The sequence below is a fragment of the Juglans microcarpa x Juglans regia genome, chromosome 2D (assembly GCF_004785595.1).
Source record: "Juglans microcarpa x Juglans regia isolate MS1-56 chromosome 2D, Jm3101_v1.0, whole genome shotgun sequence".
NCBI lineage: Eukaryota > Viridiplantae > Streptophyta > Magnoliopsida > Fagales > Juglandaceae > Juglans > Juglans microcarpa x Juglans regia.
Window position 1 is genome coordinate 41,833,519 of NC_054596.1, and position 22,721 is coordinate 41,856,239.

At 36.0% G+C, this 22,721-nt stretch overlaps 2 protein-coding genes across 4 annotated transcripts; one reads left to right on the forward strand and one right to left on the reverse strand.

Annotated features, from left to right (window-relative positions):
• Positions 1 to 298: 298 nt before the first annotated feature.
• On the reverse strand, positions 299 to 13,274 carry LOC121250116 (phospholipid--sterol O-acyltransferase). Of its 3 annotated transcripts, none has more exons than XM_041149056.1 (16): positions 12,918 to 13,273; positions 12,425 to 12,560; positions 12,154 to 12,298; positions 11,675 to 11,844; positions 11,498 to 11,574; positions 10,825 to 11,038; positions 10,567 to 10,741; positions 9,399 to 9,498; positions 8,755 to 8,849; positions 3,628 to 3,679; positions 3,396 to 3,467; positions 2,661 to 2,826; positions 1,819 to 1,923; positions 1,632 to 1,716; positions 1,429 to 1,524; positions 299 to 855 (listed from the first exon to the last, which is right to left on the reverse strand). In XM_041149056.1, exons 1-15 carry the CDS (start codon positions 13,146 to 13,148, stop codon positions 1,443 to 1,445), a joined length of 1,905 nt encoding a protein of 634 aa, XP_041004990.1. In that variant the 5' UTR covers positions 13,149 to 13,273; the 3' UTR covers positions 299 to 855; positions 1,429 to 1,442. The 3 variants fall into 3 exon arrangements, 2 of the variants coding, with proteins under 2 accessions (XP_041004990.1, XP_041004989.1); XM_041149055.1 differs by having other exon boundaries at positions 1,435 to 1,524; positions 12,918 to 13,272; XR_005937714.1 differs by lacking the exons at positions 299 to 855; positions 1,429 to 1,524 and having other exon boundaries at positions 1,701 to 1,716; positions 1,819 to 1,913; positions 12,918 to 13,274.
• A 2,110-nt stretch (positions 13,275 to 15,384) lies between these two features.
• LOC121248078 (exocyst complex component EXO84B-like) lies at positions 15,385 to 21,762 on the forward strand. The gene is given in 8 exon segments (XM_041146435.1): positions 15,385 to 15,664; positions 15,897 to 15,994; positions 16,472 to 16,517; positions 16,519 to 17,523; positions 18,182 to 18,658; positions 18,761 to 18,946; positions 20,275 to 20,399; positions 21,106 to 21,762. Coding segments are annotated over 8 exon segments (2,517 nt in total). The 5' UTR covers positions 15,385 to 15,526; the 3' UTR covers positions 21,548 to 21,762.
• Positions 21,763 to 22,721: the final 959 nt, after the last annotated feature.

Genomic DNA, 22,721 nt, shown 5'->3' on the forward strand with positions numbered 1-22,721 from the left:
ACTTCAACCTGTGACGTAGTCCCTGCACTGATACCAATTATTGAAGACCCAACAATTGATCCAAAAGTTCTATAACTATTGGATATTAATTTGGTTAGATCTTGAACTCTCGTATCATGACAAACTCTTTTTTTTATACTAGATTGGGATATCGAGACTCGATCCCAGGCAAGGGGCATCTCTCATAAGGGAGGAATTATCAAAACTGTTTAGTGAACTTTCACAAGTTCAAATCCAAGAGGGACAGAAAGATTCGTAATATTCAATGAAAAAAGGGTCAGCACTTGCAAATAGATGATGATAAAAGAATAAGAGACATTTGTTTTTCTTTTTTTTGGGCAAAGAATGAGAGACATTGTTACATGTTTATACAACTCTAATTGATCAATCTTTGAAGAGACGTTTCATAAAAAATGGATGGATACTCCCAGCTCTAATGCCATTATCATGGCTCAAGGTGGAGACGACTTCCCTGCATTAGAACATTTGACTTTTACATTTTAGGTAAAAAGAAAGGACCTCCTTAAAATCATATTACATGGATACAATGTTAATGACTGTCTCTTGATTAAAAAAAAAAAAAAGATTCCGCTTTTTTCTGCTGTGATGATGTCTCAGCAAGGAAGTGCTCACAAGAAGCTACTTGGACTTGGAGAATGTTAGCTACAATGGGGCTGGCAATGCAAAGCTGCAGTAAAGGCTGAAGGATGAAACCAAGACAGCAAATTAGAATTGCAATCCCAACTCCCTACTCCCTACTCCTATTGTGCATGATACAATCACTGAACTGGATGAATTGTGATTTTGAACAAACTGGACCTCTCGTATTTGTGAAGTATGTGCCGGAGCAAGCAGCTGTAATACGACAAAACAAAATATCATTAAATGAACAAAATCATACATGCATATATATATATGTATGTATGTATATTAAAACTCAAAATTTATGCCTGATGAAAAACTATAGCAGTACCACACCCAGAAGAAAACACAATTATTGACAGATAAAGATGCGTTTAAGATTACTGAAATAAGTTAATTTCGCTTTTTCATAATCTTATCTAAAAAATTTTGTTGTAGTTTTAGAATGTCTTGATACAAGTCCAATCTTTCATTTTCATTTTTCAACCCATAATGACCAGAACAGATATAAAGCTGAAGCTAGGAGAGTTGGCAAATGCTGGACAAAAATGCTTTGTAAATACTTAATAGCATGTGTGAATCCTGAGTTTGAGGGCAATCATCATGCTTTCATCTTGAGGAAAGTCAAAGCAGGGTCCCAAAGGAAATTATTGTTCATCAATAAATCTTCGTGGGGACTCTGGTAAAAGTGCAATCAATTTTCTTCCTAAGCTCCTCCTAAAAAATTCTAAATTATGCTCAACTGCCAGTTCAAATTATACTTGGATAGAGAAGAAAAAACATAACTGGCACCTTCTGATCTATAGATAATGCAACTTCAGATCAGATGAAGAGTTCTTCACCCTACAGCTCTGCCCTAGATGAACATCCCCAAAAACATACCTGCATTGCCATCCATCAAATAAAACAATAATAGCATGAACTAAAACAAAGGAAAAGCACAAGTTCCAATAAAAAAAATGAATTTGTTCTGTAGGAAAAGAATTAACCTATATTCACAGTACTCAGGCCATGCACACCGAGCTTTCCCATAATCCCAATAACAGTCTTCATCCCGCAAAGGCCCACGCTTAGCTATCAGACGTCTTATCAGTTAATATTGCTCAAATTAAACACCCTGCCCCTGCCCCTCCCCCTCTTCCTTCTTCCAAAAGAAATAATTAGATAAAGATTCACCTTTTGTAACAAAATTGGATTTTGCATCAGGATGAATATCATGCCAGATCTGAAGCCACACCTCCCGCATTAGGACTGGGGATCTAACTATGTTCCTGTGATTTGCTACAAGAAGATATAGTCTCAATTTAATGAGTATAACTCCTATTATTAACAACCCTTTTTCTACTAGTGTTTGGTATGAATCACGGTATGAAAGAAAGAAACAGACAATAAGGGCAACTCAAATTTGCCATGGAGAGATATTCCATAAAAACTACAAAAGAGTCCAAATTCTTGACTAAATATAAAACTTCATGACAATAACCCGCCTCCAAATCATAAGGCAGGAATATCCAAAATTGAGAAACTAATCCTTATAAAAAATAACGTCAATAATAAAACTTCTAGTATCATAGAACAATCCGGCCAGTTCTAAATCATCTTTAAAATATTTCACAAATTGAATATAAGTCTTCCAAATCAACAAGAACCAGCCCTTATATTTTAGAGAAATTTTATTTGCAGTCCTGAGTGGGGGACTGCATGTGCAATCTCATTGATGAATGAGGGTAAAAGGGGAAAAAGTATTATTCTAAAAAGGATATTATTGTAATTTTAAAATTTTTTTAAACATAACTATATGGGTTTGCATGAGCAGCCCCATTTGGGGACTGTATGTAGACTAACTCTATATTTTATATACAATTCTACCAGTTGTACATTGCATGTTGCATAGCTATGCCATGCTGTCTTAAATAACAAAGCAAATGATACAGTTTATAAGGGCATTATTAAAGTCAAAGAGCTATAATACACTGACATGACTCTTTTCATGCACAATTCATAGATATGTAGCACACCTTTATCAAGCTCCCAAACTGCTGTCCTCTTTCCAGGAATACTTTCCGAATCTTCATAAAAGGTGATGTACTTAACCCTTGTTGATCTTGTCATATTGGGAACAATGTCTTCTCCATGATGTTCTACATTCAATTCCACTTGTATGTTGGACCCATCATGCTCCGACTACATTTTCAGAACAACCGTGGAATTATCAAAGCTCTCGTAGAAAAACAAAATTTTGGATGTTTAACATATCGGCCCATAAACTGCATTTTTGTTTGTAAGACAAGTATGGATATACAAGCAATGGAAACATTACACAAAGGTAATAGAAGTAAATAAGGCCAGCCCATGGTGACAAGGAACATCAAAGACCAAGGGAAACCATTTAAACTCTTGAAACTGGAGACAAATGAGGAATATGTTTCTTGCTCCACAATTCTCAGATTTAATTTCGCTAAATCACAAAACTGATTCACTTCACTAAGAAGCAATACATAACATAGTAAGAACTCAAAGAACACAACTGAGACAAATTTAAATCTAATAACATGCACCATGCATCCAAAATGTCATGGTATGTCTTGCCAACTGATCTGATCAATAACAGAGATTTGTATTCGCTTAAATATCATCCCTACAGATTAAGCAACTGCATTTACGAGGCATAAAATCATAATGCATACACAAAATGCAATTCCATACACTTATTGCACTCGCACAGGGACAACACACATGCTAACTAGGAATACCTGAGGAGCCCTTGTTATGTTCACTTTTGGTCCAAGCCAATTCTTGCACCATGAGAGGGAATGGTAGGGTACCTGTAAACAGTTATGTCTTTTTCATAGGAAGCTAAAGCACTGTTGTGTGCAATTTATAAATTAAATATCAGATACCCAGACTGAAGTGTGGGAATCTGAATATATCTTATGATTAAATATATCCTATAATAAAACCACCAACACTATTTCTTCAACTTACTGTCTCATCCCCACTTGCAGCTCCCGCATTCCCTTCAACCAGATCCCCTGACCTACATCAATGTTACAAATGTGTATGTCACAGTTCATAAAGAGAGTGGACACCTACATTCACATATTCCCACCCGTTCACCTTATCCATAAGAATAATATTTTTGACAAATTCTGTTCAATACTTGTATACACTGCTTTATAGAAAGCAGAAACATAGAGCATAAGGCTTGTGAATACGAAGCCAATGGGTAACATGACCAGTTTAGTCAGCCAAAAAGCAGGCATGGAGATGAGGTAGGGAAAATCTGATTGACTAATGCATGAGTTAATGCACCATAACAACAAATGGGCCACAAGAGAGCTGCAGGAAAAATGGAGCAAAGAGCACCAAAAACCATGTCCACAAGTCACATGAATAAGACAACTAACAATCTAGCATTAGAGAACATCAGGATATCAACATCATCAACAGTGGTGAGAGGCATGTGCAAAGATAAAGTCCCAGGCCCAGATGGTTTTTCCATGGCATGTGAAGGAAGAAGGGATGCAGATTTTTCATGATTTCCATACTTTTCACAAGTTTGAGAAGTCACTAAATGCTACTTTCATTGCTCTTATCCCGAAGATAGCTGGAGCCTATGAATTGAAAGACTTCCGTCCTATTAGTTTGGTAGGTGGGATCTATAAAATCATATCAAATGTGTTAGCCAACTGAATGAGTATGGTGACCGATAGACTCATTTCTAAACCTCAAAATGCTTTCATTCGGGGCCGGCAAATCCTGGATTCAGTTCTGATTGCTAATGAGTGCTTGGACAGCCGGATAAGAGAAGGCATCCCGATTCCTTATTATATCTCCACCACCATTTTCTAAGTAGCGCCTGATTAAAGATCCTCACATTTCTAATACCCAAACCACCATTGGAGATAGGACGACATACCGTATGCCACTTTACTAGGTGGAATTTATCCCCCATGCCACCCCACAAGAAGTTACGTTGGAGCTTCTCAATTCGATAAGCCACACTTGCAAGTATAGGAAAAGGTGATAGAAAATAAGTTGGCAAGTTAGAAAGTGTACTCTTGATCAAAGTGATCTTGCCGCCTTTCGATAGGTACATACATTCTCTTCCATCCTGCTAATCTCTTCTCTATTTTCTCAATCACCATCTCCCATATAGAGGAAGCCCTTGCAACCACCCCCAACGGAAGTCCCAAGTAAGTCAAAGGAAGAGAGGCTATCTTACACTCCCAATGTGCTAGCCAGCTACTGTATATTAGGAACATCTCCAATTGGAACCATCTCTGATTTATTTAAATTCACTTTCAAACCGGAGACTGCTTCAAAACAAAGCAGCAAGGCCTTCAACACTTGAATCTGATTTCGATCTGGCTTACAAAAAACAAGTGTATCATCTGCAAACAACAAGTGTGAAATATTAATGATACCCCTATCAGGAGTTCCAAACGAGAAGCCATCCACAAAGCCATTAGAAACCAAAGCCGATGTCATCCTACTTAAACCCTCCATCACAAAAACAAACAACAGAGGCGACAAAGGATCGCCTTGTCTTAGGCCTTGCGAGCTATGGAAGAAACCAGCTGGGCTACCATTTATCAATACCGAAAATTTCACCCAAGTCCGCCACCTCACACCAAAGCAACACCTCCCAAGGAGGTAGAGAAGAAAATCTCAATTAACGTGATCATACGCTTTCTCCATGTCAAGCTTGCTTCCTGCTATACCAACCTTCATCCTACTGTCCAGACATTCATTAGCAATAAGAAACCCGTCTAGGATTTGCCTACCTTTAACAAAAACATTTTGGAGTTTGGTGATAATCTTCCCTACTCCCTCACTCAGTCGATTTGCTAGTACTTTGGATATGATCTTAGCAGATTGGTATGGGGATACCCCACTACAAGTTTCTTTCCTGTCATTATTCCAAATCACAAGTGATAAAGAAGTTGCAGTGGCGGATGTCATGGGGCTTTCGGGGGGTCAGATCCATTGGGATATCAGTTTTAGTAGAGCAGCACAAGATTGGGAGATGAGCAGCGTTGCTGATTTTTACAGCCTCATGTACTCCGTTAAACCAAGCACTCAACAAGAAGATGGACTGTGGTGGTCACCCGCTGGGAAAGGTGCATTCTCGATTCACTCTTTTTAGAAGGTTCTCACTCAAGAGCCTAATACTTATTTTCCATGGAAAAGACTTTGGAGACACAAGGCACCCTCCAAAGCTGCTTTTTTCATGTGGACAATATCGTTGGGTAAAATTCTACAAGTGACAATTTGCGAAAAATGAGGGTTATCATAGTAGATTGGTGTTACATGTGTAGGGGAGGGGAAGAGTCGGTGGACCACCTTCTCTTCCATTGTGAGACAGCAAAGGTTTTGTGGAATGAGGTGATCGGTCGAGTAGAGTTGGCTTGGGTTATGCCGGAGACTGTAGTGGCAGTGCTGGCCAGCTGGACAAATTTAAGAGGCATGCAACAGATTAAAGTGGTTTGGAAGATGATTCATATTTGTATCATGTGGTGCTTGTGGCAAGAGCGCAATGCCAGGATGTTTGAAGACAAAGAGAGATCATTAGAGGAACTTAAAGTTTTATTTTACACTACTCTATGTACCTGGGTCATTGTTGTTGATTTTAATGGCATGGACCTTCATGACTTTCTTATTTCTTTGGCGCCTTCCTAGCTAGGTGACACTGTGTATTTTCTTATGTGTATCAGGCTTTGCCTTATTCTTTGATTAATATAGTTTTGTTTACCTATCGAAAAAAAAGAGAGAAGGCATCCCGGGGGTTCTTTGTAAGCTGGACATGGAAAAAGCTTACGACCATGTGTGTTGGGATTTTCTCTTTTATATGCTCAAGAGATGTGGCTTTGGAGACAGGTGATGTGAATGGATCCAACATTGTGTTTCAACTGCTCGGTTAAATCATGTGGATTTTTTCAGACTTCAAGGGGTTTGAGACAAGGGGATCCATTATCCCCTTTTCTTTTTGTCATTGTTATGGAGGCATTGAGTTGAATGGTGGAGGCTGCAATAGGGGGGGGGGCTTTATTACTGGTTTTTCGGTGGTTAACAATAGTAATGGTGCTAGTTTCATTTCCCACTTATTATTTGCAGACGATACTCTTATTTTTTGTGATGCAGATTGTGGTCAGATTCAAGCCTTAAGGGCTGTTTTGTTATGCTTTGAAGCGGTTTCGGGACTCAAGGTGAATTTGGGAAAGTCGGAACTGGTACCGGTTGGGGACATGAGGAATATTAACTTTCTTGCGGACTTGCTAGGCTGCCAAGTTGCCTCTCTTCCTATGAAATATCTTGGGCTTCCTTTGGGAGCGTCTTTCAAAGCAAATAGTATTTGGGATGGTGTAGCAGAGAAGATTGAGAAAAGATTGTCGGATTGGAAGCGGTTATATCTATCAAAAGGGGGGAGATTAACACTTATCAAAAGCACCCTCTCCAATCTTCCTACTTACTATCTTTCTCTCTTTCCATTACCAATGGGAGTGGCAAACCGGATGAAAAAATTATTTAGAGTATTTTTGTGGGGTGGCATGGGGGAGGAGAACAAATTTCATCTTGTGAGTTGGCAAAGGGTGAGCTGTCCACTTGTGAATGGTGGTTTGGGGGTGCAAAAGTTGAGTATTTTTAATAAGGCATTATTAGGAAAGTGGTTGTGGAGATATCAAATGGAAGGGAACTCGTTATGGAGAGAGAGCGTTATTGATCGGAAGTATGGAAGTGAGTGGGGGGGATGGTGCTCTAAGGAGGGTAGGGGCCGTATGGTGTTAGCCTATAGAAATTCATTAAAAAAGGGTGGAACATTTTTGAAAAACATTTCAAGTTCGAGGTGGGTCACGGAGCAAGAACCCGTTTTTGGTTCGATGTATGGTGTGGCGAGAGACCTCTTTACACTGTTTTTGCGGTCGTTTACAGCTTGGCTGGAAACCAGCAGGCAGCAGTTTCAGAGGTGCTGTCTCGTGTAAATGGGACTGAATGTTACTTTCACTAGAAATGCTCAGGATTGAGAACTTGATGAGCTTGAAGGTTTTTCAGCTACCAGTATTCAGTGAAGTTGGGAGGTAATGGGAGTGATCGCATGTTGTGGAAACATATGGGGAGCAAGAAGTTTACTGTTAAATCGTTTTACAAGGTTTTGACAGTCCAACAGCCTAACTCTTTTCCATGGAAGAGCATATGGAGGGTTTTTGCGCCGTCTAAAATCACTTTTTTTACATGGACAGTTGTGCTTGGGAAGATTTTGACGGTGGACAATCTACGGAAATGTGGTATGGTTGTTTTGGAGCGGTGCTTCATGTGTATGAGGAATGGGGAATCGATTGATCATTTACTTTTACATTATGACGTGGCTAGCGAGTTATGGGCTGATATTCTTAGTAGAGCTGGGCTGTGTTGGGTTATGCCTAAGAGTGTGGCGGATCTCCTAGCATGCTGGAATAGGCATCTTAATAGCTCTCAACTGGCAGCAGTGTGGCGGATAATACATTTGTGCTTAGTGTGGTGTTTATGAACGGAAAAGAATGATAGGTGTTTCAACAAGAAAGAGCGTGCAGTGGGGGAATTCTGGAATTTATTTGTATTCTCACTTTTACAGTGGTTTTCTGCTATTGTACTAAAGGGTGGGAATGTTCATGAGTTTTTGTCTACTTTTCAGCTTTCTAGAATGTAATTAGGTGTCTCATTTTGTATGCTTCCTGTGTACATGGCCATTGCCTAGTTTCACTCGATTCAATAAAATTTCTTACTTATAAAAAAAAAATGTTAACTGAGGTTTCAAGAGTTGATAGGCACTTCAATTTTCCAGGCAAAGGTAGTCAATAGCCACTTGTTGTGGAGAATCACCATTAAACACGTGCACTGCAATTACTCTCAATATCTCATCTCACCAGTCTAACAAAATCTGGTAACTAAAAGTAACTTTTAACCAACAAAAAAGCACCAACACACACACAGATTTCCAAAGAAGCTTATTCTTTTTAAGATATAGTTAAATATGACAACAATTTTCAGCAAATATAATCCATGATAAGTGTACCCCTTGCCACAAAATAAGTTTTTTGATAGGATTATAGACTTAGCACGAATGACACTTACCTTGAGAATAAAGATCCTTCAACCTCAAAGATGATATCTGTAATGATCCAATTATCAGGGTAAGGCTTACCACTTGGTGCAAAATAATAACCAACCTGTATTATCATTGGCAAGATACCAAAACTATCATTCACCATGGTAACCAGCTAGAAGATAGAACAGGCAATGACAAACCCCTAGCCATAGGAAAGATATAGCTTTGGATGCGTATAATCTAATTAGCTGTCCAGAAAGTCACTAAAACTGATCTAAAAATGTGGAGTTTAAATAAAATACTGAATACAAGAACTGACTAGAGAAATTATGATCCAATACAACTTAGCAAAGAAAAAAATTATGATGCAATACAAAATCTCTAATTGTCTAAGCTAAAGAGGCAAACACACATCCGCCCATATGATTTCAGGAATATACACACATGTTTACTAGAACTCATCAAGAAACTAAAATCTATTGTTTCTAGGTCAGTATAATACCCACTATTGACCTTAGGATATCAAAGGAAAAGGAACAAATTTAACTAATGGTTTAAGTAGCACTCTCTAAAATTGAAGGTATCCTTTTGACTAAAACAAAATTTTAAGGATTACATGTTTCTCTTTTAAGAAAAATATAAATCTGTACTATAAAGAACACAATTTTACCTCAGTCTTCGAATCTATTCCATAGACACAAAAAACATTTTTTATAGGTGGTCTGTCCCAAGGTGTAAGTGGATTCAAAACAGGATCACCATGATATGACCTGAAATGCACAGCATTGTGAACACAGGCTATTGAAAATAGAACCAGAAAGCAACAACATCCTATGCTTTCCAGAATAATAAAAAATAAAAGAGAAGGAAAAAGAATCTAGCATTAGAAATTCTAATCAATATAGCATTTGGTATTTATGAATCAGCAACTACTGAGAACTGATTGCAGGTACAGATAGAGAAGGACATCAGCAATGTAACAGTCCAAAAAAGGCCCAAGCCACATCTGAGTTTGTATTTCAAAATTACTAGGTAAGGCTTCTATTGAAGCTCCTTGGAATCATTATGAACCGTAAGAATTTCTCCCTCCCAAGTAATATGGATCCCATTTACCACTCTCCTTTACTTGAGGTGTTATAAGCAAAGTGATTGTCTGACTGCAAATGCACATACTATGGCTCAATGGTAAACTACATTTATCTCATTTGGATAGCGCCTCATGACTTATGACACACTCTTTTCGTTGAAGTTTTAGACCAGACCATCCCAGTTGCAGCTCCATACAATCTCATAAAAAATATATATATATGATTAGACACTTGCTACTGAGTCACAGATTTTATATGGCAAAAGCCACACCCAAAATCATCAACATGTATTAATCTGCAGCAGCCACTCAACCACAATTTTTTGAAGGAAAATCAAGGAACTAAAATTCTTCATCCAATTTGGCTTAATCTATATAAATCCACCCCTTACAGGAGTTTCAAGAACATCCCATAGGAAGACAGTATGATTATTTGTAGTCATTTATAAGGATCATGAAACCTTGAGTGACAAACACCAGTAACAATTATCAGCATGGATACAGATGTCCGATATAACAACCTCAAAAGCGGAATAGTAATTTTTGAAGCCAACATGAAGTTGATAGCCGAAATTAAAGGAAATATTAATCTGGATAGGTTGACATGAAGTTGCTTCAAGGATAAGTGGAATGAATTTCAGTCCTAGCAGGAAATAATAACTGTAGAAGTCATAATAATTTGGCATTCTATGCAGAAAGCCTGCACATCAAGTGGAAAGGGTTTGTTGGTGATTAGTAAGACGATACCCACTTCTCTAACTGGTACAATAGCCTCTTGCTATCTGGATCATAGTCCTCTATTGCTTTGAAAAAGGTCCCATCCGCGATTTCACGTGCAGAGAAGGATAACTGAGTAGGCAGTCCACATTCCATTCTAGAAAAGTTGGTCTCAGCTACTTCCGAAACAGATGGATAAGCATCAAACCCTGATAATAAAAGATGTAGGAAGCATGTGGGAATGATTACACTACTACCTGAATGAGACATGCATGAGTCTCAAAATTCTTACCACGGATTGAAGGAATTTCAATATTGATTATATTTGTCGCCAACCCAGAAAAGTTTGAACGGAATTCCTGCTCTTCGCAGTGATATGTTTGATGACCACGCCTGGTCACCCCAGAGAAATGTTTCCAATATGTATGATCTGCCCTACAGTACTTTGAAAAGGGCAACATCCACAATGAAGAAGAAAATGAATTGAACAACAACCGAGCTGTCCCCTGATACCTTGCAAGATGTACAATAAGCATGAGTTGGAACAGGCATCCTAGTTCAATATGGTAACCACATCAACCAAGATTGTACGTGGATGATGCACTTTCACAGTGTCTCAATCTCACTGAGAAGAAGAGTTCAGTCAATTGAGTTTCTTAAGACTGCCTGAACAGGTTCTAGTTGATTTAACTCTTGAAAGGGCACTGTAGGAACTTCTATTTTAAAAGTATGATGCACTGTGCAGTAACTAAAATAATAGAAGAAGATTAAAGTAGTAAATATTGATTTGCAAGGAAGCAAATACAATTACATATAGGACAAGTAAAAAAAAATAGACAAACAAGAGCACTGATAAGAACAGAATATAATATATATATATATATATATATATATATTACTTAAAAGAAAAAGTAAGAACAGAATATTTTGAGATAGTCTGAAAATATGGAAGTAAAAGAGGTAACCTCAGAAACAGGAAGACCAAAAGTATCTCCAGAAAGTGTTGATTTTACCGTCTGAATTGAACCAAGAAGAGGAGCTCCTGGAATCAAGAAAACAAAAAGGCCACAAGAGCATCATCACAACTATCTCAAGCAACTAGAATTTTGAAGTAGATGGAATTTGATTCAAAGAGATTATACCAACAGCAAAATAGGCGTGAATGTGTTCATCCAGCCACCGCACATAATGTTTCGGAGGAATTTCTAGCTTTAACCACTCCAAAAAATAACGGAACACATTGTTACCCAGTGAATGGGCCAAGACGATAGAGGGACCACCACGGAGTTTAAGAGCAGTTTCAAATGTCAGTCTGCAAATTTAAAAGCAATATTTGGAAATTCTCAGCATCCCAAAATTTACCAGTAAAGGAATCTCACCCCAGCACAAACTGTAAAATCTAAGGAAATTGTTCAAAGCATGGGAATGCTATCCATTGTAACTTTAGCTTTGTACGTAGATTAAAGTGACAAGCGAAATTCCCCTTCTCCTTTTCTCTCTCTCTCTCTCTCTCTCTCTCTTGGGGGAGGGGGGTTGATTTGTTTACAGGAATCCATTCGGAGACAAGAATCATAGCCAGTAATTATAGTAGGCAGTACAAATGTTTAGGTTAAATACGAACTTTAACTTGTGAAAGTAAAGGTCTCGCTCCTCAAGCATTGATGGAGACAATCTCCAATCATATGGAACGGCAATAATTGCGTTAGCCTCAATACCAAACTCAATACACCACTTAATCCATTCTTTCCACACTGAAGAGAGAGGACCTGCAGACCACAGAACAACAAAATTGATTTAAGCAGGCCATACCGCCAGAAGATTAAAACATCTCCTGAATATCTTAATCTCAACAAACAGAAGAAGACCATAGTAAAAGAATTCAAAAGGCATACCCGTTATATAGCCTGGGTCCAGTTCAGTGATAGCAGAAAGACCGCAGTCTGGCCTAGACTTGCATTCTGGATGATCCGTTTGATTGTAAGGATCGAGCCACATGCACTTAAGCCAGCAGTTGACAGCAGAAAGAAGCTTCAGGCAAAGGAATGCGATTTTCTCAGGCTATGGATATAAATAAGATTATTTCAACTCACTAACGGCCCCTTTACCATCACTTACTTATATTCTTCGCAATTTTGCACGTATTTTTGTTTATATGCTAGCATAACAAACACTGATAAACATAAATTAACTCTTTATCCAACTAAACTAAAGCGTGACACAAAATGACGTGCAGCGCGCATATTTAGTTCCTCAAAAAAGCACCACAGTAACAATGCCATGCAAGCAATAATGCGATGCCAAAGCAGGAGATTGAGACAAAAACGAGTGGAATTCATCAGATTTCCAATGCTACGGGAAAGAACAATGAAAAGAACAAATACATACTTTCGTGGTGTCGAGCCAGACCAAGTCGAGAGGGTTGAAGTCGAGAGGGGAATAGGGGCAGTCGAGGATGGACCAGGCGCGGAGCTGGGTGGAGGCGAAGCCGGGGATTATGATGCCAGAGAGCTTGGAGGAGTCGCCGGAGAATTGACCGGCGCTGGAGACGGAGCATTGGAGGAGGAAGAGGAGAAGAGTGGCGGCTAGAGTAGAAGGAGGAGGAGAAAGAGCTCTCATTTGGCTGTACGTTGTTTCTGTCTGTGAAGAAGGGGGAAGAACTAAGAAAGGCGAGAGAGCGGAGAAAGAGATTATTGTCAAGCTGATACAAGTCTTCTCGAGCAGTTTTGACCGTCGGTTGGTTGTGGAACGTCGAACCATTCGGCCCCCTCTTTTATGCTCACGTTGTTGTTGTTGTTTTTTATTTATTTATTTATTTATATTTTAGAACACATAATTTGTTTATGGGTAATTAATTTGTGCTAGCATCGTGCACTTAAAAAAAATTATTATTAATAAATTATTTTTTTACATAAATTTCATATGTTTTTTATTGTTTTAAAAGAAATACACAGTACTTATATATTTTATGACTGTAAATATCATTTTTTTTGAACTCTTCCCCTCTCGAGTAATAATATTCACACAATAAATTTCAAAATTATATTTTAAAATAAGTATATTTTTTATAAAATGATGTTATTTTTATAATGTATTTTATAAAAATACTCTTCATTTTCAAGTATTGTTGTGAAAAGTATTGTGTATTTATCTTTTTCCATTTTAGAGATGCTACGATCTACATCTTATAAAAGTAAATTTATAAATTGACATACTTTAATATTTTATTTTATTATAAATATATTCAACATATTATGTTAATTTATAAATTTATTTTTATGAATTGAATATTTGAATTTAATTGAATGGCATGTACAATGAGAAAACGTGATAGGAAATATAGAAGGTACTATATGCACATTAACTGAATTGCACAGTGAATTTGTATAGTTTATCTTTGTATAGGAAATAAGGATATATACACACATACACAAACATTTATCTTTGTATAGTTTTCCTCAATCAATTATGATTTTCGTGGAGATTTAGCCAGGTTTACTTTCAAGACCAAAATCTAAAATTTTAAAAAATTTGAAAATCTCTAATATCATCATTATAATTTTTTCAAATTTTCACACAAAATAAAATAAACAATTCAACTTTTTTAAATTTTAAAATAAAAATAATATTAAAAAATATATTTTAACAATATTTTAATTTTAATCTCAACTGATCTGATCTGATCTCTAAAAATAAACGAGACTTAATTTCATAATTTGATATTGAAACTTCAAAATACCATCTAAGCTGGATTTTTTTAGATGTTTAGGGTGAGAATTGGATGAAAAATCACTAGGAAAATACAAAAATATGACTAAAAAAAAAGAAAAGAAAAGAAAACAACATTAATCATATATTTGAAAAAATGGGTATGTTGTCGTGTAATTTTGTCAATGCTAAGATGGGGTGTCCGATTAGAGATTTTTGGACTAAAACTCTAATATCAATTTCTAGAACCATAGAAATGTCAAGGATTAAATAGTATGCAAGAATATTATAATAACATGATAGAACTTTCGAAAATTCCAAGGTGCAAAATTTGAGTTAGGCAGCATGTGGCATGTTTGACCATTTGGGTCAGAAGTAGCGCCCAACCTGCGCATGACTTTTCTAATCTACCAACTATATTTTTAAAAAATTTGAAAAATGATATTGGCATGTGGATAGTAAGTCTTGTGCATTATATCTTAAATAAATAAATAAATAAATATAAAACTGATAAATATAAAATTCACATTAAAAATTAATTTTTTTTTAAAAAAATATACGAGATTTATATACTTTAAAATTATATATAATATTACTCTCGTATATCTATTTTCTTTACTTGGGCCAATAAGAAAGTTAACTCAAAATGCAACGGCAAGCCCAGGACAAAATGGGCCTCAATGACACGCGGGTATTTGTAAGTGTTTAAGGTCCGTTTAGATATAAAACCGATTTCATCTCATATTATTATTATTATAATTTTATTAAATTTTTATATAAAATATAATAAATAATTTAATTTTTTTAAATTATAAAATAATAATAATATTAAAAATTGATATTTTAATAATATTTTATTTAATTTTTAATTTTTATATAAAATTATCTTATTTTATCTTATCTCAATATTTAAATGGGATCTAAATGTTTTAATTTTATTTTTAAGTACTAAAGTCAATAACAAAATCATAGATGGACGAATGTTTTAAACTATTTTGTAATTAATTTAGAATTCTATATGAAATAGAAGGTAATTTTGTAACATCGAAATTTAATTTTAATAAATTGATACGACTGCGTTGATTTGTTTTTTTTCTAAGGAATAAAGGAAAGAGACAACCAAAGTGGTTGCCGTTTTGTTTAACGAAGAAACCAAAGCATTTGGCGCGAAAAGACGACAGAGACTTCGAAACAGTACCTTACGACTTAATTGTCGAGCTCACTTAATTTCCTCCGCTTCCAGCCTTCCAAGGTACCGATCGCGTTTGTTTGATGGGAGACAATTTTCCATGGATTCTTCTTCCAACCCTTCTACATTCCGATTCCGAGAAATGGAAAACTCAGCGCATTCCGACACTGGCTCCGACTTTTCATCCGTGTCCAGCCACTGTGCTGACGATTCCGATATACAGTCCATGGCTGGAAAGGCATGATTCTCTTCCTCGCGCTCCCTCTCTCTATAATTGACTTAAAAACTCCTAGATATACTTTCTATGTGCCGAGAAACAGTTGAAGACTAGAAATTTCGCCTTTTCTGGTTTGTCCAATGGCAAGGAATATGAAAGCAGGAAAATTTTTATTTGTTTGCTTAATTTGAGTATGCATGCCTAAATTCTAACCGGTGTTTTTCCTTTTTTGCTTGTGCTTTCGATTTCTTAGGGAATTAAGCATCTTTGTTCGGAGCTACTTGAGCTAAAGGAGGAATCCGTTGAAGATTTTGAAAGAAACGTCTTTTCCAATTACTCAGCCTTTGTTAGGTGATATTATTGAGCTAAATTTTGCTTCATCATCATATGATTATGCAGCGATATTGTTTCATAAGACGACCCCACTGTCAGTGGATTGGCCTCTAGCAAAATTCTAGTAAACGTTGTACTAACTTTAGCATTAAGCTCAAGTGGTAAAGGCGTTGGACTCAGGATATGCTCCCAGGTATAAGGTTCAAATTTTCTTGTATGCAAACAATCTTTAGGGGCCATCGGATTAGGGAATTTTCTTCTTGAGTTACTCAAGGTGCAATTGTAAGAAACTCTTTGTCGAGGGCATCTGCATCCCGGGATTAGTTGGGACACTGTTCTCGGACATCTGGTACTAATAAAAAAAAAACTTTAGCATTGCTCATAATATAATCATATAAAAGTCAATTTAGTTACTCGAGTATGGTGAACTAGCGTCCAAGATTGAGGTGATAATTTATAAGCAAGTACTAATGAGGTGTGCAATTACACGTGCAGAATATTTGAAGAAGTACGAGATGCTGAGAAGGAACTGATGAAACTGAAAAAACCATGTTTCAACGCAAAAAGGGCTTGTGAAGGAACTTGTAGATGGTATATATCTAGAGGTTTTATCAGAGGAGACCATAGAATCAATTATAGAAGAACATGTTAACACTGATCCACCTGAGCCAAGTGAGTTAGAGGCTCACGTTAATGATGTTTCAGAAACCCTGGATCTTCTTCTATCAGAAAACAGGATAGATGAAGCTCTGGCCATTGTAGAATTGGAGGATGAAAATTTTCAGAGGATGCAGTTTGAAGGAAATGCTCCATCAGACATGTTGATGTTATATAATTCTTCACTTTGCAAGGGGAAGGCCATGCTTACACTGCAGTTAACACACGTGGCTGAAAACCCACGAACTACTGCACCAGAACTTCAAAAGGCGCTCTTTGGAATTTGCAGACTTGGTGATAGTCTTCTTGCAACTCACTTATTACTTGAATATTATCATTTACGTATTGCAAGTGGAATACATAATTTGCAGTGTTCAAACTCATATTTACATGGGACGTACATTAGGGACCTTGCAAAAATATTATTTTCTATGATTTCTCAAGCAGCAAGGAGCTTCACAATGTTATTTGGAGGAGCTTCTCCCCGTGCTTCAGAACTTATTCGGTGGGCATGTGAAGAAACCAAAGTGTTTGTTGTTTGTTTTAATAAGTATGTTAAGTCCACGTCAGAAATAAGCGGTGGATTGCCCAAGGTTGTAGAATCTGTGCAATTTTCAATGTCATTTTGCTCTTTGTTAGAAACTCAGTCATTAGTGTTGCGGCCTTACTTAATCAAGCATATTCGTCCTGGCATGGAAGTGGTTTTACAGATTCATATAGATCACTATAAGAAAGTTGTATCTATCTTTACAGCAACTGAATCTTGGGTTTTGGGTAGATATCTTGTATCAGGTGTAGTAAACGAAACTTGCTCTTCTATCATGGTTGGGAAACAACTGGAATATTGCCTGCTCACTAGCAGCGGCCGGAAGTTTGTGACACTGTTACAGGTTTGTTTTATTTCATTTTAAATTAATTTTAAAAGTGGATAATGTTAGATTGATTTAAAAGTAAACCTGGTAAATAGAGAGTAAAAATTACTAGTATAGGATCAAAACCATTAGGTTAAGTGTTTGATTCAAATGCAATTTCACCAATTTTCAAAGCCACAATGATAATTCTTTCCAAGCAATATCTTGTTGCATATCTAGAAACTACCATAAGTTTTGAAGCAGACAACCATCATAAGTATTGTTGTAGGAAAATGTGAACATGTTGAGTGCACTTCTAAATGCTAGCTTCGAAGCTATATTTACTATTTGTGGCTTACTTCTTTCCATATAAATGGAAAGAAGCATGCTATATTTCTTTGTGGATTCAATCAGAAATGACAAATGTTTATAATCCAGAAGGAAAGTGATTACATTCAACCAAACAATAATATGTTAACTATTAGTTTGTTTGGTGACACATCAAGAAGTCAGGGTTACATTAATGTTTGATTTTGTCACCGTAAAGATTGTGTATTGTGTTTGGGAAATCAAAATTGTTGAATGGAAAACCAAATATAACCTTTCTGCATGTGACTTAAATAAATCATGCTGTTGTTTGGTCATATGTGCCTTCCAGGTGTGACTTGCTCTCACATATATCCTTTCTTCTATTCAGGCTATCACAGGAGATATCTCACCTCTAGTCACCCTTCAAATGGATGGTCTGATCCTCAGAGGCCTCGTGGACCTCTTTCTGGAGTACACAATCGTGCTCGAAAAAGCCATCACCTGTGATGAACTTGTCACAGAAAAGGGTGGTTCAAGAATCAATTTGGCAGAGACACTTACACAAAAGGTTTCTGTTCTGGTGAACTTATCAACATTAGAAAAATTCTTCTCTAACATCATCAGAAGTACATTTGGGAGCACGAGTCACATCAACTCTGAGCTAATGAGAAATGATTTAGTAAGCGATCAACAGGAGGAGCTTGATAGTTGTATATTGTTTATTCAAGAGGCTTCTTGTCAGGTTAGAGCTCATTTCTGCCAGCAATTTATACATGGAATGATGTCCATGGAAACTGGCTCCAAATGTTATCTGGAAACTTGCATTGATGGACCAAAAGATCTCATGCCCTCCATTGCTTTTCAGGTACCCTTTTTATGTATGTAAAGATTGGAAAAAATTTTAGTCAACACCTTGTGGGGAAAGAAAAAGTATTGGATGGTCTTCATTTTGGTTTCTTTTGATCAGGTATTATTCTTAGAACTGAGGAAAATGGAAAAACTTGTGGAAGATTGTGTTTTTGAAGTAGATTGGTTGATGGAACTTTTGAGGGAACTGATAGAGGCCGTATTTGTTTGGATATCCAACAACAAAGAGATCTATGCAATTTCTGAAGAAGATTTGACTGTCCAACATTCTGACAATTTCAAGAAGGTACGTTCTTTTTATGGACATTGCATAGATAAATGTTCTCTTTAAGCTCTGTGTGTGTTTCCACTGCTTCCTATTAATACATCTCAATATCCGGTTTCTTTTTTATAAGTAAGTAACATCCAGTTTCATGTATAGTTGACCTTCTTTTCCAAATCTTTATTAGCTGATCTGCTTCACCTACTTGCCTGGATCTTTACGAGTTTGGAGCATTTACACTCAAATCTTTTGGATGCAAACAATCATTTTGTTGTTTTAGGAAAGGAAAACTATCATTTCTCAACTCACATTCGTGTGGGTTCAACACCTCTGTACAAAATCAAAAACCAATGTAAGAACTATACTATCCTTTCACACTAACACGACCAAATTCATTTACAACGCAAGACAAGGGAGCTCTGCCCTTTCTACCACCAGACAACCTTTTGCCTCCTTGGGAACATTTTGCAGCTCTAAGGCCTTGTTTGTTTTTTGAGATGAGATGAGATGAATTGAGATGAAAGTTGAATAAAATATTATTAGAATATATTTTTTTAATATTTTTTTGTTTTGGGATTTGAAAAAGTTGAATTGTTTATTATATTTTGTATGGAAATTTAGGAAAGTTGTAATGATTAGATGAGATGAGATGAGTTGAGATGAACTGTGAAAACAAACGAGGCCTAAGTATTCACGTGAAGTCCCCAAAGCCTGAACTTTGCAAAGAAATCTGCCATTTGGTTTGCCTCCCATTATGCGTGCCTCACCTGTAAGTTCAAAGATTGCTTTGTAACTATGAGTTCCTCCCAAATGTCAATTACAGCCCACACAATTGTATGCCCATGGAGTTTTTCTTCTCCTGAATATGTGATATAACAATGTCAATCCTTCCTCACCATAGTTGAAAGAAATATTTCCGCTGGAGCATCAGAATTTGGTTCTCTTAATCATATTTTGGGTGCTTGTCAAAATTTAGACCTTGCAAAAAACAATAATGGATATTTTAAACAAACCTTTTAGGTGTTTTTTCTAGAAGTTCCCTGCTTCCCCTCCAATTTTTTTAGATGTGATGGGATTTGTTTTTGGCCAGATTAAAGTTTGATAACAGCTCCTTTTTTCATGTCTTTGTGTCATAATGTTTTGATGTTAGTTTCATGTTGGAGGTTGTCTTGTGACTATTTTTGACTTGGATGACTAAATATGTCATGGTTACCTATGGATTCCCCACCCTCAAATTTAGTTTGATGATGCATGGTGAGGGTTTTTAATATGTAAAGGAATTCCTGGTCATCTTTTGTCATAATGCTGAGTCCTCCGCTAAAATTATACTGATATTCCTTTTCCTTTTACAGTTTGCATTGGATATGCAATTTCTTGTGGAAATCTCAAGATATGGGGGATACTTCTCCAAGAACAGCTCGGTTCTTGTAACTTATATGAAATCGGCCTTTCTTTCAGCTGGACTCAATCCTGAAAGGTGGGTGTATTATTTTGCATCATCATGGTATTTTATCGCATATAAAAAAAGGGGTTCAGAGTTGTAAATCATGTATGTTTTAGGCCATGATTTTTTAGGGGATTATTTTGTACACTCATTGTTTACTTAATTCTTTCATCGTGATAAAAAAAAATTCTTTCGTGATTTATTAATTCTTATTGAAGAAACTCAAAATGAATTTTTAATTTAAAAAAAAAAAAAAAAGTTCATGAGTAGTTTTTTTTTTTGTTTTTTTAATGCAGTTAAACCCTAATGGAACACTCACCTACAAATTAACATGCTTAGACATACACGCACACACAAACACGTATATACAAATGTTGTGTTTATATCAACTTTGTCTTTTGCTCTGCATTCAGTAATTTGATCTTTAACTTGTTTCAAGTTTACAACTTAGAGGAGTTTCTCCATATTGTGATAAAATCCTCTGTATTGGAATTTATTCAACATCTTGGTAAGCCAGAAAATAATGAGCTGTTGCATAAGAGAGAATGAGAGACACCTTAAACAGTGGAGAATATGCACACAGCTGCATCATATTTGGTAAAAAAAAAAACTAGCATGCATATTACATTCTACCATACTACCAGGAAGCCATTGGGCTTTTATAGAAGAACCAAAATTGTTCCTTCAATAAATCAAATCAGTCTCTAATAGAAGATGGGTGCTTGTTTTTGCTTTTCAGAGATGGCATGGATGATGGATGGGCTATAAATGCTGTTAATGAAGCAATAACAAAACTACTGATGATCGAAAAAAGAAATATGCTTTCAAATGATGATTCTGTTGGTGTTGTTGAGGAGGAGGAACTGCATGAAAATCAATCTGAGCATGTGAGTGACTCTGAGGATGGTGCTAGGAGTTACACAAATGATTCCATGAAGTCATGTGATGATGTAGAAGGTAATACTGCATTGGAAGCCGATCTAAATGAAGAAACAATGATAGTGAATACAGAGTCAAACCCTCCTCGAGAAGAAGACGATGGTTCTTCTTATAGAACTGCTATGAACAGAAAGGATAGTTCTGTGGAAATAGAAGATGTTTCCTCCAAAACTGCAGCTAATAATACAGAATCTGTGGATATCAATAACAAAGAATCTGGTGGGGAAACTGAAGGCTCTTAACTTACTAAACAAGGATATTGGGTCGATAATTGACAGCAGCTGAAGTTTCTTGTTTCACTTGGAAGGGGCAAGTCAGATGGTTTGATGTCAATGAGGTAGTTAAAGAAGATCTTGGATTTTAAAATTAAAGCCTTTTGAGATGTTTTGAATTATTAAGAGGTAGCACAGCTAGTTACTGGATTTTCTTGCTGAAATGCAGAATAACAGTTGCTTTTGCTGTTTCGTTTTTCTTTTTTAAATTATTATTGCCACTTTTTTTTTTTCTTTTTATTATGAATGCTTATTTCTACCAAAATTTTAATTACTTTGATATAATTCTGATGAAATTTACAAAATAAATACTCTTTCACAATTCTTTAGTTTGTTAATTCAGTAGTGTTCTCATGATCTACCATCAATGTTTACAGCTTACCCATCAAAATTGATATCTTTTCAGGTTCCTAAGTTGGTTTTTTACAAAAAAGATTTGAAACTTGAAAAATAATATTTTATAAAAAAAATATAATAAATATTTTTGTTAATGAGTTATTAAAGATGGAATTACTTTCCCTTAAACGATATGAATAAACCAAATAATTGTACTGAAAATAGGAAGATGTCTTAAACGATATAAAAAAAATGAAATTTATCATGAAAAGTTAATTTTTTTTATATTAATATCAAATTTTTTTTTTTAAATGCCAAACTTGCACCCTCGTAATTGAATAGATATTTTTCTTTTTATTTTTTTCTTATCATTTTTATAATGAATTTATATATTTCCATTTAATAAAAGAGAACTACTACGTACACAAAAAGATTATATAAAATTAAATTTATAAACTGATGTAATTTAATATGATCTGTTAAATTTATTTTAAAATAAAAATAATTTTATAATTTAATTTATCATATAAAATTACATCAATTTATAAATTTATTTTTCCCTAAAATATTTCCATTAACAAAATAGGAAAGCAGGCTGGCGGGAGTTCCCGAAAAGCCGAATACGAAAAGAAGCGCGCACAGTTGAAACGTCACCGTTCGGCCGCCCCCGCAATCAAAATGTCAAATTCCTCTCTCTTCGCGCGCGAGCGTTTCGACCTTTCCTTCCTTTGCTCTCGGAAAACCACAATCTCAGCAGTCCACGTGTCTGCTCGCTTTCCGAGACCTCAGTTTTGGACGGTCAAGCAAA

Coding starts and splice junctions, on each gene's coding strand:
- LOC121250116 (XM_041149056.1), bottom strand. CDS start 13,148: ATGAGAGCTCTTTCTCCTCCTCCTTCTACTCTAGCCGCCACTCTTCTC. Junction 12,299..12,424: donor GGACCCAGGCTATATAACGG/GTATGCCTTTTG, acceptor TGTGGTCTGCAG/GTCCTCTCTCTTCAGTGTGG. Junction 1,525..1,631: donor CCTGAGTACTGTGAATATAG/GTTAATTCTTTT, acceptor ATGGCAATGCAG/GTATGTTTTTGGGGATGTTC.